The sequence below is a fragment of the Rhynchophorus ferrugineus genome, unplaced genomic scaffold, assembly GCF_030347505.1.
Source record: "Rhynchophorus ferrugineus isolate W39M unplaced genomic scaffold, kcgeb_rfMv2 rfM4, whole genome shotgun sequence".
Lineage (NCBI taxonomy): Eukaryota > Metazoa > Arthropoda > Insecta > Coleoptera > Curculionidae > Rhynchophorus > Rhynchophorus ferrugineus.
This window is the reverse complement of record NW_027472583.1, coordinates 20,403,108-20,419,848: the sequence shown is the minus strand read 5'-3', so window position 1 is coordinate 20,419,848 and position 16,741 is coordinate 20,403,108. Positions and strand designations below refer to the sequence as shown.

The window sequence follows — 16,741 nt, the reverse complement described above, 5'->3', positions numbered from 1 at the left end:
AACATGCTCGAGTTTGAATCATGCGGACGAGCTGGAGGTCTGGACGGCGTGACTTATAGTCAATGAGGGACTGTCATCGGTTCGTTATGTGTCAGATTAATGAGGTTTTGCGGAAACGTCTATTTTAAGATATGCAAAAAGTACGTGTGGTATGACAATATCTAATATTATTTGTTGTATGTTGTATTTTAGAATTCCCTTTTTAACAACCAATTTTTATCAGGATTAAACTTATTATTTAACGTGTCCCAGTAGAGACTAGTAAATGACCAAATTAATGATGTTATCTGGTCTTAACCAATCTCATCAATCAAATCAAGTTACTGGTTCAATTATCCATATTTTTGATATAGCTGTTTTTCGGTGTTTTAATTGTCTAGACATATTTAAATTAAATTGTCAAATTATGTTCGGTTTAATCCAAGTTGTCTTTACAAAGTTTTATGCCACTGTTATTATTTAATTTATGGAAGCAGTATGTGATGAGTTCTATGTGAGCTTGCCAGTGATGGTTTTTTTTTCTGTAGCTGCTTGCTTGTGTTGATTTTAAAGCGAAGCCTACATAGAATATTGGTTGATAGATAATGATAATTAGAACGATCAAGGAAAATATTATCTTGATCATCTTTGGAGTGGGAATGAATACATTTATTACAATTGACAAAATAATGAAAAACCATTTGCAATAGTCTGTGAAAAGAGTTTACTAGATTTGTAAAAAGTTCGTGTAGTATAACAATGTCTAATATTATATTTTCTCTGTGATATTTTAGACTTCCCTTTTTATCAACCAATTTTTATCAGTATTAAACTTAGTATCCGTATTTTTGTTAAAGTGAACTTTGTTGTAGGGGCGGTAATAAATATATTCATTATAATTGACAAAATAATGGAGAACTATTTATAGTAGCCTCTGAGAAGTATATACTAAGTTCAAAAGTTAATAAAATCATGTATTCTAGTATTTTTATTAATTATTTTAAAAAATTTAACAAATTTTAAACGCCTTACGTAGGGAAGATAAACATTTATTATTATGAATACGAATTAGTATGGTCCCTGTTTTTTTATTAAGATTTTGTATTTATTGGGAAAGAATAGAATTTTGTTTTTTATTTAAAATATTGTCATCGCCAGCCACAACAGCTTCTATATTTCTGGCAACAGGCGGAAAATAGTTTATCGACTTAATATATGCGTGAATAATATCTGGGAATTGCTGTTCAAACAAGCTAGGCGTTGTCAATTGCAACAAGGTTAGGTAAATACAGCGTGTGGACTTCCATATCAAAACGTTTTCATGTAAATATTTAATGATTTTGCAAGATATAATAAAATGTGTTCTTACTGTTAAGTTAGTTTTCCTGTGTTACAACGTTTTCCTTCAGTACGGGAATTAAATGTATTAATCTAAACTTAGAAAGATCTCATGATAATTTAATTTGATTTAATCCTTCTAATAGATTTATTGATTTTGTTTTTATATTCAGCTCAAAATCGTTGTTACTATCAGTAATCTCTGATAATATGTGATTTGTAGATGTGTTTTAATTTAAACAGATGAAAGAAACCTATAGTGGATTCTGAACTTGAATAGAAACAGATTTATGATGCTTTAAATTAGTAATAATTCAGATTACCAAAGGAGATCTCATCAATACACAATTTTTACATAAATTGTTGATGGATTATTAATTTATTCATTGTACTGAATTCTTCCCAAAATTCTTCCATTGGTTGGATGATGTAGTTTGCTAATTAAGTTTTCTTTTAATTTTGATGTTAATGAACAACTATATAAGATGAGTTTATTAACTATTGAAATTATAGGATTACGTTTAGGTTTTGGGGGTAAATGATGTGGCTCGGTGAATGGAGATAAAACGAAATGAAACAGTGGTGTTTACATTATGTGACCGTTATTTATTGAAGTAATATTGAAATGTAAAAATACAAATAAAAAACAAAGTTGGCAGCGGTGTTATCTGGCGAGGCTTGGGCAGTCTATGGTGGCACGTCTGAACCAAACAATGGTCGGTTACTGAATGATTGGAAATACCCTTCAATAACATCTCAGATAAACGTCTCGGGATTGTTAGCTATTCGTTATCGTGTTCTAGTTGTCGCTGCTGGCACCGTGTTCAACATCTGGGATTAAATTTCTGGGTACTTTGTTCAACCTCATTCCACGATGTAAAATTCGACGTGCCTCAAGGTCGCTACAGGTTAAAGAAAGAATCAGCCGCAAAAAAAAATATTTCTAAGTTCGCTTGAGTATAATAAAAATTATCAGAACAATGTGTCCAAGTTAATAGAGGGATTTTTAATGACTAAATTATAATTTGGAGTACAAAATACCAAAATATCATAACTAGACTAGTTGTTGCCTGCGATAATCGGAGAGATTTTCACTCGTCAGTAATCTTTCTTATTGACGTTATTGTGAAATTGATAGAGGCGAATTACTCCAAGAAATCAATATAAATCTATAAATCTAACACATAAAAACTACAAACTACAAGTTTTATAAAACACTGATTTGAAAATGAAATAATTATTATAAAAATGTTGACGCTGGCTTGGTAGCGCAGTGGCAAAGGCGATAGGACGGTAGTCCTACTGTTGCGATGGTCGCGGGTTCAGATCCTGTTGGGGCATGGTCGTAAATATATGCTTGTGATTGTTTAAAATTTGTGATTGCTCTAGGCAAGAGTGTAAAATCCGACAAGAAAAATGATCCCAGTCACGCCAGTAACCAGGCTGGGTAAGACCGGATGTCTTCTGGGATGATTTCTAAAGTTGGTCACTCGCCAGTCGGTAGGCTTAATGCTGAGGACCGTGGTTCGCAGCCCACGTTAAACTTTAGGCCCTGTCCAGATATACCCATAGTTGATAAAAGGAGACTTTAAAATATTAATAAAAAAATATTTGACAAAAAAATTAAATTACCATGGATTTATTAATTGCATATTACCTATAAAGTTGTTGTCATTTAATTCAGTTTTTTATTTGGCATTTATTTACTTAATTAGCTGGGATTAGGCATCTTATGTTTCCAGAAGCTATATTATAATATAAAATTATTTTTAATTGCTTCTAAATTAGCTTTACCAAAGTTCTATAAACATTTGTCATTTTTTGAGGAGGACAGGCCCAGAGTGAGTCAAGTAATTAATTAATTTTGTGAAAAGCACTTTGATAAATGAACTTTTTTAAACATTAATTTTAAAAATTTTACATGACTGTTGGATTGGAGGTTATTTTATTTTTAGAAATTTCAATCGCATAAGTTTATAATAACTAATTAAATGAAGGAATTAACATTTAACATTTCAAAGAAACTCACTTTAAAATGATTATTAAAAACATATTGCTGGTAACATTTGCATGATACATTTGTTACAGTTTTAACGAAACTATTCATGTAGATATTACTTTTAAAACATCTAGTTCACTCATTATTTTTGTTCCTCCAGTACATATTTTAATAATGTTTGTTTCAATTAGCACTTTTATACATACAACTGCTTTTCTTTTATTTATTCTTCAAAAGTATTCGGTAGTTTCTGTCGTACTTAACACATCTTGAGTTTAAATTTGTAGAGTTACGAGCGTATTGTGATAAGACATTAATGTTTTAAATTTCGTGTAAAGTAATCTTATAAGCGTCGCTGTTATCTATTAATAAGCTACTGTGATATTTTGACCAAGCTACGTCATTTAATGTTTGTTTGACATCCATTGACAGCAGACAACTATTCAAAATTTAACAAATATGAAAATAAATGATTTTCGTGAGTTGTTTAAGTATTACTGTTGCCCAAGAATGCCATCACCGAAATCATAGCTTTATAAATATTATAGGGACTCTGCATCACCAATTTTAATAGTTAATAAGGGCTTTATGATATCCAGTCATCTCAGCTCAGTAAGAATATAACATGACTATTCATATATGAAAAGGCTGTCCACGCGACAGGTGCCGCTATTCATCACTCGTGTGTTATCTCTTCAGCGAGTGATTGGCGATGTTCAATGGTTATATACTTGAGTGTATTGATTATTTTTGTGGATAAGGACGACTTGATACACTTAATAAACACATATTTTTTTCGTTGGGTTAAGTGAGTTAAATATCTTATTTAATAAATTATGAAAAATGAAATAACAGGTCAATTGAAAAGTCCCCGGCCTACTATACTAAACCACATTTTTTTGCGAAATTAGTTTTTTTATTCAACATAATTCCCTTCAAGGGTGTTACACTGATTATAGCGAGCCTCCAACATTTCGATACAATAAAATATTTTTATAAATATCATTTTGTGGATGATAAAATCATTTTGTGGATGTTTTTAATATTTTCGTCGTTAATAACCTCTTTTGGGCGTCCACTGCGTTCACCGTCTTCGGTGCTCATTTCACCACGTCTAAACTTAGCATACCAATCCTTTACGGTTGATTTTGCTGCGGCAGTGTCCGGAAACTCGGCATCAAGCCAAGTTTTTGCTTCAACTGTGTTTTTTCCCTTCAAAAAGCAATATTTTATCAACACACGAAATTTCATTTTATCCATTTTTTTCCAATAACTAACGTTGCTTCATTCAAAATATATATAGTACAATAATGTTTTTATGATATAAATATGAATATTAAAAGAATTTCGAAATAGTTTCTTAACATTTGGTTGTTGAACCTATAATATTTGATAATATTTGAATTTTTGCAATATAAATAACATTATGTAATGTTATATATAAGGTATCAAATTATTAATATTAGATTGTTTGTTAGTAATCCTGTTTTATATATTATATTAAAATTAATTGTGAATAAAATCAATTATAAGTCTCCATTCACCAATATATCGTAAATTGCTATATCATTATCTAACTAAGCTTAAAATATTAGGTTTAACGACCTTTAATAAAAAGTATAACATTTCATATTGTGCGTTGTTATGTCACTAAATTATTAATCAAGGATTAACTCAGTTCTTTCAACTCTACAAAATATTAGAAAAAGGAGACAATATAGTTAAAGCTTTGCTAAGGTTTATTATATGCAGGATAGTTTGCATGCTTCAAAATGTGGAGATATTTGTTAAGTAATGTATCCTGTATTAAAGAGAGAAATAATTTTGCCTAGGCAGCTAAAAAAGCAGAAAAATTAACTACTAGAGGAGGACAATATTTTGAATATCATGAAAGTTGCATAACGCCCAATTTTTGATAAAAACAAATGGCGGAGACTAGTACGAGCATAAAATTTAAAATAACTGACATTACATAACACCAAGTGAGGAAGTTCTAATGATATTTTAAAAAGTTATGGTCATTTTTATCAGTATGTTAAATAACATGATGTTAGCCTAACGTTTGATAAAAGTAAGCACCAGCAAATTTACCAGAAACGTAACCGGTTACGTAACTCGGGATTGATCACTCAAAAACCGTGTACCGATTACCAGGCGACAAAAATTCGACTTCCGGGGTTCGAAAGTGTTCGTTTTTTTTCCTGCCCTATCCTTCCCGTGATAAAAAGTGAAATTCAACGAACCCCCTCATTGCAATTCACGTGATGGCGGAGTGGTGGTATGATAAGGCCAATCTTTCGGTTTACGTATAAATATATAAAAGTAGGTCGTACGAATGGACGACATTTCTTCCACGAGCGTCAGTGAGAGTGAAGAAGTTCTATCGGCTTGGCTTAATCGTCGGTGAGAGAGTCTTCGACTACTATCGCGCTAGTTCTTGGCGTAGAAAGTGACCGCGAAGATATATCGTGAGTGCTTTGTGGATGGTAATTTAACTGATATAATGAAGGTACGTTCATTACAGAGAAAAATATAAAAATGGTAAATTATTTATGCCGAGTTACACTAATTACACCATCATTATATTAAGTATTAATAAAATATATTTTAAAAAATTAGAAATTCAGAGAACAATCTACTTTTATCGCAAGCACTAACAAATTTAATTTAACAACTTTGGAAGTACTATATTTTGGGTAATAATTGACACATATTTTTTAATTGCGAAAATAGTGAATCTTAAATATAACAAAATATTGTAAAAGGATTTAAAAAAATTGTCTGTGGTATTATATTTTAATATTATTTTATAACATATCTCATGGAGAGGACTAATTTGTATTGGTGCACTTTCGTAATTAATAGCAAACTAAGAAATGATTATCACAGTTGAAATATATATTTAGAGTGTTTTTAATATAAGTATATATACGTAAACATTTCGATAACGTAAACTACACTTGCTTTAACTGAGATTAAATTAACTAGGGTTTGTGCTTGATTCAGCCAACATATATTAAATTCATAACTAAATAACAAGATTGGTTCAAAGAATGAGATAATATATGACAAGATATATACACTTATATTGAATTCAATAGTTTTTAAAAATAACTCATTTCTAATGTATTTATTTAAGCTATATTTTGATAACGATGAGAAAATATCTTTGATTTTGAATATCTTTGATCTGCCAAACAATCAGCTTGCTTTGTTACAATTTGTTTTTTGTGTTTCTGTTCATTCGTATCAGACAGTTGTTCTTTCTTACTTCCTTTTGCATTTGGAGAATTGGGAAGTACAAGCCGATTTGTAAAAAAATACTTTCCAAAAAAAACCATTCCAGATATCGGAATCAACAAGTCATTCTTATACTGAAAACAACATTGGCATAAATACATTGTATATACATTGAAGCTGGCGAAATATATTTTTTTAAAAATCCGTTTTAATTTTATTTCAAAAGCCTGTATATAAAAAAAACTCAAATTTTAAGTATATAATATCTAAAATTTAATTAGTCAACTAAAAACAAAAATCGAAAAAGCATATATAAATAAAAACGTAAAAATCTAAAACTAACATATATAAAACCGAAATTGATTTTTTTCCAACTAAATCGTTTTAGAATTATCTCTTTGAGGATGTCGATGTGACTTTGCGTGTCAAGAAAAAGTTAAAATAACTAAATAAATAGTTAGTTTTGAAAAAAAAAATGGTGAAAAATAAAATGAATGTTAATTTCATTGTTTCAAACTTTCTTAATATTGATTTGGCAACTTTCTCTGTCTGTGTGTGTTAAATTCGAGTGCAACCTTAGGTCAAAATTAATTTCTGTTTTATTTTAAAGGAATATCTCGAATGTTTGTTTATGTACCAGTTCTAACACCTTAAAATATTTTCGTATCAACTAGTTTTCTGATATTTACACATATAATAAATTCAGTTGTGGGTAAACAAGCAACGAATCCTTGATGAAAAAGAAATCGAATAACGATTATGAAAATGTGTGTTGGTGTTTAGAACTCTTTCATTTGGCACTTGTTCTGTAGTCTTTGATCAGTAAACAGGTTCTAATTGTTTAGAAATAAACAGAGTTTCATTCGGTTTTCTAATATTTTTGTTGCTTTTAAATAGATGTCGGGAATTGCAGCATCATAAACTTATTTATAACTATTATATTTGAGAAAAATTTTAACATTTGTATTTTTACAACCATAAAGTATAAGAAAATAGAATTATATAATTTTGTAGTAACTATGAGCTAGTACTTATACAAGTCTAGTTACATTTAGCGTCATTACCTGTACATTACATAATGTTTATGACATTTTATCTAAAGTTCCAAATCGAGTAATGAAATAAAAATACTAAACTCTGATTAAAACGATCTTAAAGTATAGTACAGTTAATTAATATGTTATATCATAAGAGCTGAAAAATTTTGGGCTTAACAAAGAAAACGTGTTTTTTTGTTGTTATTCAAAATTGGTTTTATACATCAACGTAATCTCCGTCAAGAGCCACACACTCATTCCAGGGCTGCTCTATTATTTCAATACCACTTTTGGAGAACGATTTATATCTTTCCTCTTTCATTCGAGCGAAATGTCTTACCGGTGAGCATTCTTTTGAGGTCTGTGAACGGCCAGTAGTCGCTGTAATATCGCATCGAATACGATGGATGTGGGAGCAATTCGACGTTCAATTTATGTAGTTTTACCATTGTTTGCGGTGCTTTATCTCGATGAAACAACATTTTGCTTTGCCATAGGCCGTAATTTATTTGCAATTTCGGCCTTCAAACGCTCCAAAAACGCTTTATAATATTCACTATTGATGGTATTTCCCTGCTCAAGATATTGGATGAATATTACAGTACGCATATCTCAAAATGCCGAGGCCATAGCCTTTCTAGCTAATGTTTGTGCTTTTGGTCGCTATGGATGAAGTTTACCAGTTGCTGTTAGATGACGATCGTTTTGATTCTGGAGTGAAGTCATGGATCCATGTTTCATCCATTGTTGCAATAACATATATAATATTATTATTATTATATAATAATAATTATCGTTGCAAAAATTCAGGTTTATTACATTTAAACATGGCCAAACATAGCTCAGAATCATCAACAGGTTTTTGTTTTTGGTCAATAGTGAGCAAACATGGCACCCACTTAGAACAGAGCTTTCCTACAGTTAAATGCTCATGCAATATAAAACAAGTTCTTTTTATATTTTTAGGACGTTCACAAACTAACGCAATTTCAATTTTTTGGATTTTTTTTATGTTTTCTGGTGTTACTACTTCATTTGGACATCCACTGCGTTTTGCATTATCGGTGTCTCTACGACCACGTTCTCAAGCTGTTGCTTCGCTTGAACGGTATTTTTTCCGTCAAAAAGACAGTGTAAAATTAAAACACAAAATTATTTTTCATCCATTGTTTTGAAAATAACAAAAGTAGTGTCAGTTTTATAACAATAACTCACATACTTATGGGTAGAATATCGTGAAACTTTAACAGCTTTCTTTTGAAGGTCAGTACTAACTGAAAAAGCGATGAATGCAATACAACTAGCGCCATCTATGTGTTAGACCCGGGATATTTCAGCCCATGTGTTAATAGTATTTTGTCATATTTTTATAAATTTAATTGATAATGTTGCACTTAATATTAGTATAAAGAAATACGGAAATACCATATATGGTGTGACATATGTAATATTTTCTTTTCAAGTCGGCATATATATGATAGTGGTCGTTCTAGGGATTTGATTTTTAATTTTGATTACATTATTAAAAGCTTGTTAATTAAACTGTTTATTACCCTCGTTTGGTTTGGTACTTTGGATTTTACGTTCCTTTTTAACTAGCAGGGTTTATCTTGACTGGATCTGCTCTTTAACGTGGGCTTCGAAATACAGACATCGGCATTAAGCCTACCGACTGGCCAGTGAGCAACTTCATGAGAGATCATTCCAGAAGACATCCGGTCTCATCCACCCTGGTACTTACGTGATTAGGACCAGTTTCCTTGCCATATTGCGTACCTTTATCTTTTGAGTAATCACAGATATATATTTACGACCATGCACAGCAGGATTTGAAGCCGTGACTATCGCAAAAGTGCGAGGACCGTCCTGTCGACCACTTAGGGATGTTAGGAATGAATTTTTCTTCTAAATTCCAATCAGTGACAGAGTTGGGATCTTATCAATTAAAGGGTTATTGAAGCCGGTTGATCCTTTTATGAGTTTCTCTGTGATTGTTTTTGTAAATTCTGATACAGTATGGAAATATGGAGCTGCCTGATTTACAATGATTTTTATTGAGACTGGTAGCCATCATCATTCTCAATGACTTGCTGGATTTGACGTCATCATCTTAGCCTGCGAACGAAATGAAGCTCGAGATATATAACCACAGCATGGTGACATTTTCCATCAATAAATTGGTTTCAGTGGACGATACTCATATGGAATTAAACGGGTTTTACGTGAGTTATTAACGACTTTTTATTTGAAAGGCATTATGTATGGAATGTAATATTAAACAGTTACGATCGTTCAGTTGAATGGTTAATTTTTTCTATCCAATAGATTCGATTAAATTTGAACATATGTTGATTTAACACCCGGCATCTTCATATTTATATAGACCTAGATTACTTTTATGCGAGGAAGTCTATCAAATCGCATTTTCATTATCTTCATAACGTCCGTTGTACGAACTTCCATTGGAACATATCGTCTACGTTGAGTTGAATTAAATATGAAGAATCATTAACGGTGATGACATCATCAAAATGGTTTTCAAAGAAATTGCGGACCAATGACATGGCTGACCAAAAATCCCGACGAAATTTTTTGAGAATGCATTGCCACCTGGTGAAGTTATTGAAAGTTGGCGTAACTCCATGTATGGTTTGGTCAAAATTGCCCATTTTAGACTTGTCATGATGATTTTGGTATCAGTGAATGAATAATAGACGACAGGTTAAATAGATGCTGGCAAAGCAACATGGTCGTTACAGGTTGTCAATATCGACCCACCCTTATTGGAAAACTCTATATCTAAACTGTTCTTACCGATTTCCAATTATGTTATTTGGTAATTGAAATTGTATAAAGGTGTTAAAGAGTAACATATTTTAAATTATATATTTTAGATTCTTAAATGTTTTGATGACACCTCGTGTATAAAGTTGTAATAATTGTTTCATATATATTAATTGAACTCAGTTATCATCACGGTTTTCATTATGAAATTATTCAATGGTTGTCTAAAATTAATACTAATTAGTTTTTGTACAAGAAACAAGTCTTAATTAACTCTTTTTAGAAACTAGAAACTATTTAATATGTTTCTCTTTTCCAAATCTACACGAATTAAATTTAATTTATTACCGAAATCGATTTTATAACACAACACAGGTCTTGTAACGGTAGTTAAGTCGAATATCCTCTGATTAACAGCAATTCTTTCTCGAACGGAAATAAGAAAGCGCGAGATGATGTATGCTTGACCTCAATGTCACACCGTCCTGGTGACTTTGAACTTCACTTTATTTTTTATTTGATATATTTTACATAAATGTTTATATATGCGCATTTTTAGTTCTTATTAATAAATTATGTTATTGTTTTGATATTGTCACATATAGAAAGTAAGAAAATACGATTGATTTTTGTTTGAGGAAATATTCCTGCCTAGAGGCATATAAAATATTTATATACAAATTTAAAAAATTCAAAGAATATTTTTAAAATACTAATAATAATATGTATAAATAATTTAAGCGAGTAGTTGACAATAATGAGGATCCGATTCTCATTTAATATAAATCAACCTGTTAATTCTAAAAATTTCAGTCGTCATATCTTACAGACCATTTAGGCTGGACAGCATTTTTACCCAAATTTCAGTTGTCTGTGCTTGCGGAACTACATTTCCTAGTTTTCCTAGCTCATGGCTAGTGAATTTCAAGCACATTGAATCTACCTTTGGTGATCTTATAACTTGAATTGCTATTTCCTGGATTCCACTAAATTTCAAAAAAAAAAACAAAATTTTTACAAAATAAACTCTACTTTATATTTTCTTACACCGTTTCTCAATTTTTTGCTTTTATAAACAGTAAATATAAATCTATAGTTTTTCCAATCCTAGCATAAATTCAATCTCCTTGCTTCCATTACTTAAAATTTTGATTCCAATATATTCATTTGATTTATTTGAATTGTTTACTTGTTCTATTCTTGCTCCTTCAATTTGATTATTTATATCTTCTGGATTTCCCAACATCATCATGTTGAGCTTAGGCTTCCTCCTTGTCCTAGTTCTGCTTAAATTTTGAAGCTATTTGTTTTCTTTATTGCCTGTGATTCTATAACTCCTTGGATTACTCTTATCATTTTATCAGTTACATCGTCTTGTTCTAGCGTAATTCATAATATTTCTCTTCTAATTCTGCTAAATGCCTTTTCCAAATGTATTTTACAGTTGTATTTTACAAAGAAATTGTATTTACTCATATTGTACTCATATGTTACTTATACTCAATTATATTTCATAAAATCATTATTCAAACAATGCATAAAAATTTAGTCTATAGAAGAAGTTAAATATATTCTTTAAAATTCTATAAAAATCTATAATTCTCGAACTGTAATTGCGTTTTTCTATTAATAGAAGGACGTGGGAGGTTTTTTCTAACATTTATTAATGATTTATAAGAAAAATACCTCCAATTCCAATAAAATAGCTGATTCAACTATCCACAATAATTAGAAAGATACTAAAAATATCATAATCCAATCAAATAATCACCCGGGAACGATATATTATAAACGTAGCCTCGTTGTGGATTCCTACGATCCACCAACCGGAAATAACTTTAATATCGGGCGGAATGCTGTTTTGAATGTTGGATAATGACCAATACGAGCTAACTTGGTCGGAGTAGTAAACATTTTAATATCGTTAGTAAACGTCAATCTGTTTCATCGTCAGAGCAATTCCATCACATGGTATTACTGACATCATAATACGTGAAGGAGGAATGTTATTTATAAGAAACGACGAATTCAATTAACTTTTTATATAGACTATTATTAACTATAGTCACATGGTGCCTTTTTTTAAAAGTTTAATAACCTTCTGGCACTAGAACACCTACATTGTAACATAAGCGAGGATCAATTTGTTTTTAGCAACCTAAAATAATCTATACAAATCTCATTATTCTCTGTTATACGGTTCAAGAAAAGCTGGTTTTACCTAAAGCTTTTATGCTTTTAATGTCCAAATTTATAGTAACACTTATTCAATGAAGCCATACTATAGCTCGCATGACAGGTAACAATTCATATAAAATTCTAGGAACAAAGTTGGCATTATTCTGTCACCCACTGTCAAGTGTTACAGCGATTTGCAAAAGCGAAAGGAAAAAATGTAATGTGATCTTGCTGGAAAACTGCATGGTATTTAGGGGATGAATATTCTAGCTAAGATCAACGTCATATCTGATATGCTTGTTTTTTCGAAAGATTCTGGACTTTTCGATGTTAAATTTGAGATAAATAGTTGAAAAATTAGTCGAAATTCTTAAAAATATCGAAGTAGAACGACATATTTCATCTCGTGACATGACTACTCCACGAAATATCGACTATTTAATAGTTTTGAACAATTTATATAATAGTGTATATCAAAAGAAGCTCAATTCTGGCCTTCCACATAAATTAACATTGAAATATCTAAAGACAAGGACAGCGTGTGATTACTATTTACTATATTTCACTACACAACTACATAATATCACACGAGCCTCTCTTTGGTTCATCTGCGTCCTAGTTCAGTGTTATCAAGAGTTGCACTATTTCGGTGTTAACATGGGAATGGGGTCATTTCTCATGCTTTGTTGTGAATCTGTTAATTTTCTCTATGACAGTTGGTATCTGAAGTTCTCGGTGTAGGCAATTATTCCTATAGTATCTGGGTTCACCGCAATACGCCTCAGGATTTTATTCTGAAATACTTGTATTCTGTTCATATTACTTCTAGCGGAACTTCACCATAACTGAATTCCATAGATCCATATAAGTTTTAATATTTGCTTCCGAATAACCAATACTTTTATTTGTATTTTAATCGAAGTTCCTATCATATTTTTGATATGCTTCTTCAATAGGAAATGAGCTGTATTCACAAAGAGTTTGTAGAAATCTCTTCACTTGTTAACCCACGAAATCTAAAAATTCTACGGTGGGTTAATTATCGTTTTACTATAACCAGTGATTAACGACCATTCATTAAAATAACACACATATTATTAAATAATGTTGGAAATTTATATGAAATACTCGAAAAAATGAAAATTTTCTATATCATTTATTATTAGAAAACTTATCGTATTTGTGTTAATTAATAGGTTTACACAAATAAACCTGAAATGGTTCCTGAAACAGATTTTCAATATAACTTTTTAGTTTTAGTTAAATTAAATTTTATAACGTAATGCAAGTCCACTAAATAGTTTGTGTGATTTAAGAAGAGATACATCAAGGGGGGTTAAATCTACTGAATGAACTGTATGATGAAAAAAAAGTCTCACTTTATCTATATTAATTTTGTGTTGTATGAGCAAGTGCATTATTGTATGGTATTATTGATGGAAATGTATTGTCTAACCAGCTCTTCCCATTCTTCTTGGCAGTGTCTAGACTCAAATTCGCTGGGTCAAAATAACGGTGGTAAATACAAGCCCCATCTAGAGTTATCCATAAAACAATAGGGGAAATGTATTGCCAAACCAGCTCTTCCCATTATTCTTGGCAGTGTCTAGACACAAACTCGCTGGGTTAAAATAACGGTGGTAAATCCATCTACAGTTATCCATAAAACAATAGGCAATTTATTTTAACGTTTATTTAAATTGATATTCGAATGTTTTTGAATTTTTTAACAATAATGGATTTTGGCGACTTTCTGATAAATAATAACTATATATTTTATATAAACTATATATTTTAGAAGAATAATAAGGTCCCTAAGTCAAATCTAAATTATATGATTCGAAACAAACCTGGAGAAGTTTCTGAAAGCAATATTTGATTGACATGATATATTAGTAGATTAAACCAGCATAATTAATGTTATTGGTAACAGTAATCAGAATATAATATCAGAAGAGTTGAAAAGCACACAGTTGAAAAGTTTTGTCACACGTTTGATATTAATAATTAGCGGGTCTATTATTCTTTTACGAAATATCAATTTAGTCAAATTTACGAGTAAAAGGACAATTAAAAGAGAAAATTTACTGTCGCCACCGTTTCCAGTACTACATTTCGAATGATCATCAACATCTTTTAGAAACAATTACTGTGTAAGGACTAAATTTAGAAAACTTCTGCTTCTCACATCGACAACTGTAGGTGGCTTTTTCACCTGTCGGGGATATATTGCCTTATTTGTTTGCACAGCAGATGAAAAAATAAAAAATGTTGGGTATCCAAAAACACTGCAATAAATATGTTATAAAACCAAACATTCTTATTTTAAGTAAAATGCGTAGTATAGGTAGTAAAAATTTTGTTTTATATTTTCAGTTATGGTCTGAATTGAAATAAACTCTTGGGACTATAAATGAATAGATTTTGAATCAAATACTCCTATATGAACAGAATATAAGTTGATGAAATATACTATGATTTATTGTCAACAAGTTGGTGATTTCATACTAGGATTTAAGTTTTTAATTATTCGTTAATTAAAACCATTAAATATAAATATTACGTATACTTTTAGTGTGGTTTTTGTTAGATATGATAGTTATAGGTCATTTAAATAAATTATGGTAATGCACGGATACCCATTTTATTACCACTAAATTATTTATTGTGCCAACTGTAACTTAATTATCACTAATGTGGTTAAGGTTTAAAAAATATTATCTGACATAATTATTTAGTTTTATCATTTTAACAGTTTCAATAGTATAATAGTTTATAATTATATATTTTTTTATTATTATTTAATTATTACATTGTTACTAGTCGTTTCCGTCTAACCTACAATTTGTCTTTATGATAACTTAAATCTAAGTATATATCTAGGAGGGCTCATCGGCCCTAACTCAGTCCCTGGTGAAATAATGTTTATACATGTCACTGCTGTATTTTTTATTATATGCGCCTCACTATACAACACTACACAAGATCAGATGGTTTGATTCCTTTGAGTCTGTGTCCTGTTCTGGTGGTATCCAAAAGCTGCAATATTTCAATATTCTCATGAGAATGGAGTCTTTCCTCATGCGCACTTGCAATTCCCTTGATTTATTGACTGATTGTGGGTATCTGAAGGTCTCGCTGTAGGTAATCAGTGCTATAGTATTTGGATGTGCCCACAATTTGTATTTTATTTATGTTACTCTTTGCAGAACATCCCCATAATTGAACTCCGTATGTCCCTATAGGTTTCAGTACTTGCCTATATAATAGCAATTTATAATGTACTGATAATTGCAATTTTTCTTTCCTTTTTGTCTTTATATGTTCCTTCCAGCGAAGTTTTTCATCTAGATTCATTCCGAGATATTTAGCGTTATTTATGCGATTATATTTTAGCGATATTTAATGTTATTGGTGCTTGTACGGTCTGTTTATAGGTGAACTGCACATGTACAGATTTACTTTCATTAAATCTTATTTTCCAAGCTTGTGTCCAATTATTTATATTGTTACTTAACTGTTGTAATTTTCGTGAAGCTTTTTCACTATTGTCTCCGACAGCTATAATCGCAGCATCATCTGCAAATGTAGCCATCATAACATTCTCCATTTGTGGTATATCAAAAATGTAGAGTAGACAGTACACCCATTTTCTCTTCCATAATGACATGTGTTGGGTACACAACTGACAATTGTTACTTGCTTGACATTAAAATACTATAATCATTATTATCAGAATATACACGTTTAGAGGTACTATTATATACCTAAACTAATCTAATTATTTTTATTGGTTTTAGAAAAATAGAATAGTTTTATTATATATTAGTTTTGAAGATTTTTTTAAACAATCACAATATTAGTAATATTAATGATTATTAAAAACTAATGCTTTGTTAACAACTGAAATAATGTATGAAATTATATAAACTTCGAAAAAGTTTCTAAATACCTACAGCTCTTAATGATGTTTTATCTTCTTCATAGTCATCAAACCGCTTATTTTTATATTTTTAGATAACAATAATAGCTTTTGTATGCATATGAATAATATAACACTTTTTTAAAATATTGAGCTATCTGAAAAATTACACTTAGGAGTTTTTTAAAGGGCATAACTTAAACACTTAAACAAATAACCTAAAATATAGCATTAAAATGTAAGTTACAAATTAGGTGTTTGTTA

General features: G+C 30.4%; 1 protein-coding gene across 2 annotated transcripts in view; it reads left to right on the top strand.

Moving 5' to 3' along the window:
* Positions 1-6: 6 nt before the first annotated feature.
* Positions 7-16,741, top strand: part of LOC143194996 (uncharacterized) — a 39,987-nt gene continuing 23,252 nt past the window's right edge. The window contains exon 1 of one of the 2 annotated variants that reach the window (XM_076401827.1): positions 7-140. In XM_076401827.1, the coding sequence (XP_076257942.1) occupies positions 132-140 (9 nt within the window). In that variant the 5' untranslated portion in view covers positions 7-131. Of the gene's footprint in view, positions 141-5,643; positions 5,826-16,741 lie in introns of those variants that run through there. The other variant, XM_076401828.1, reaches the window with a different exon arrangement.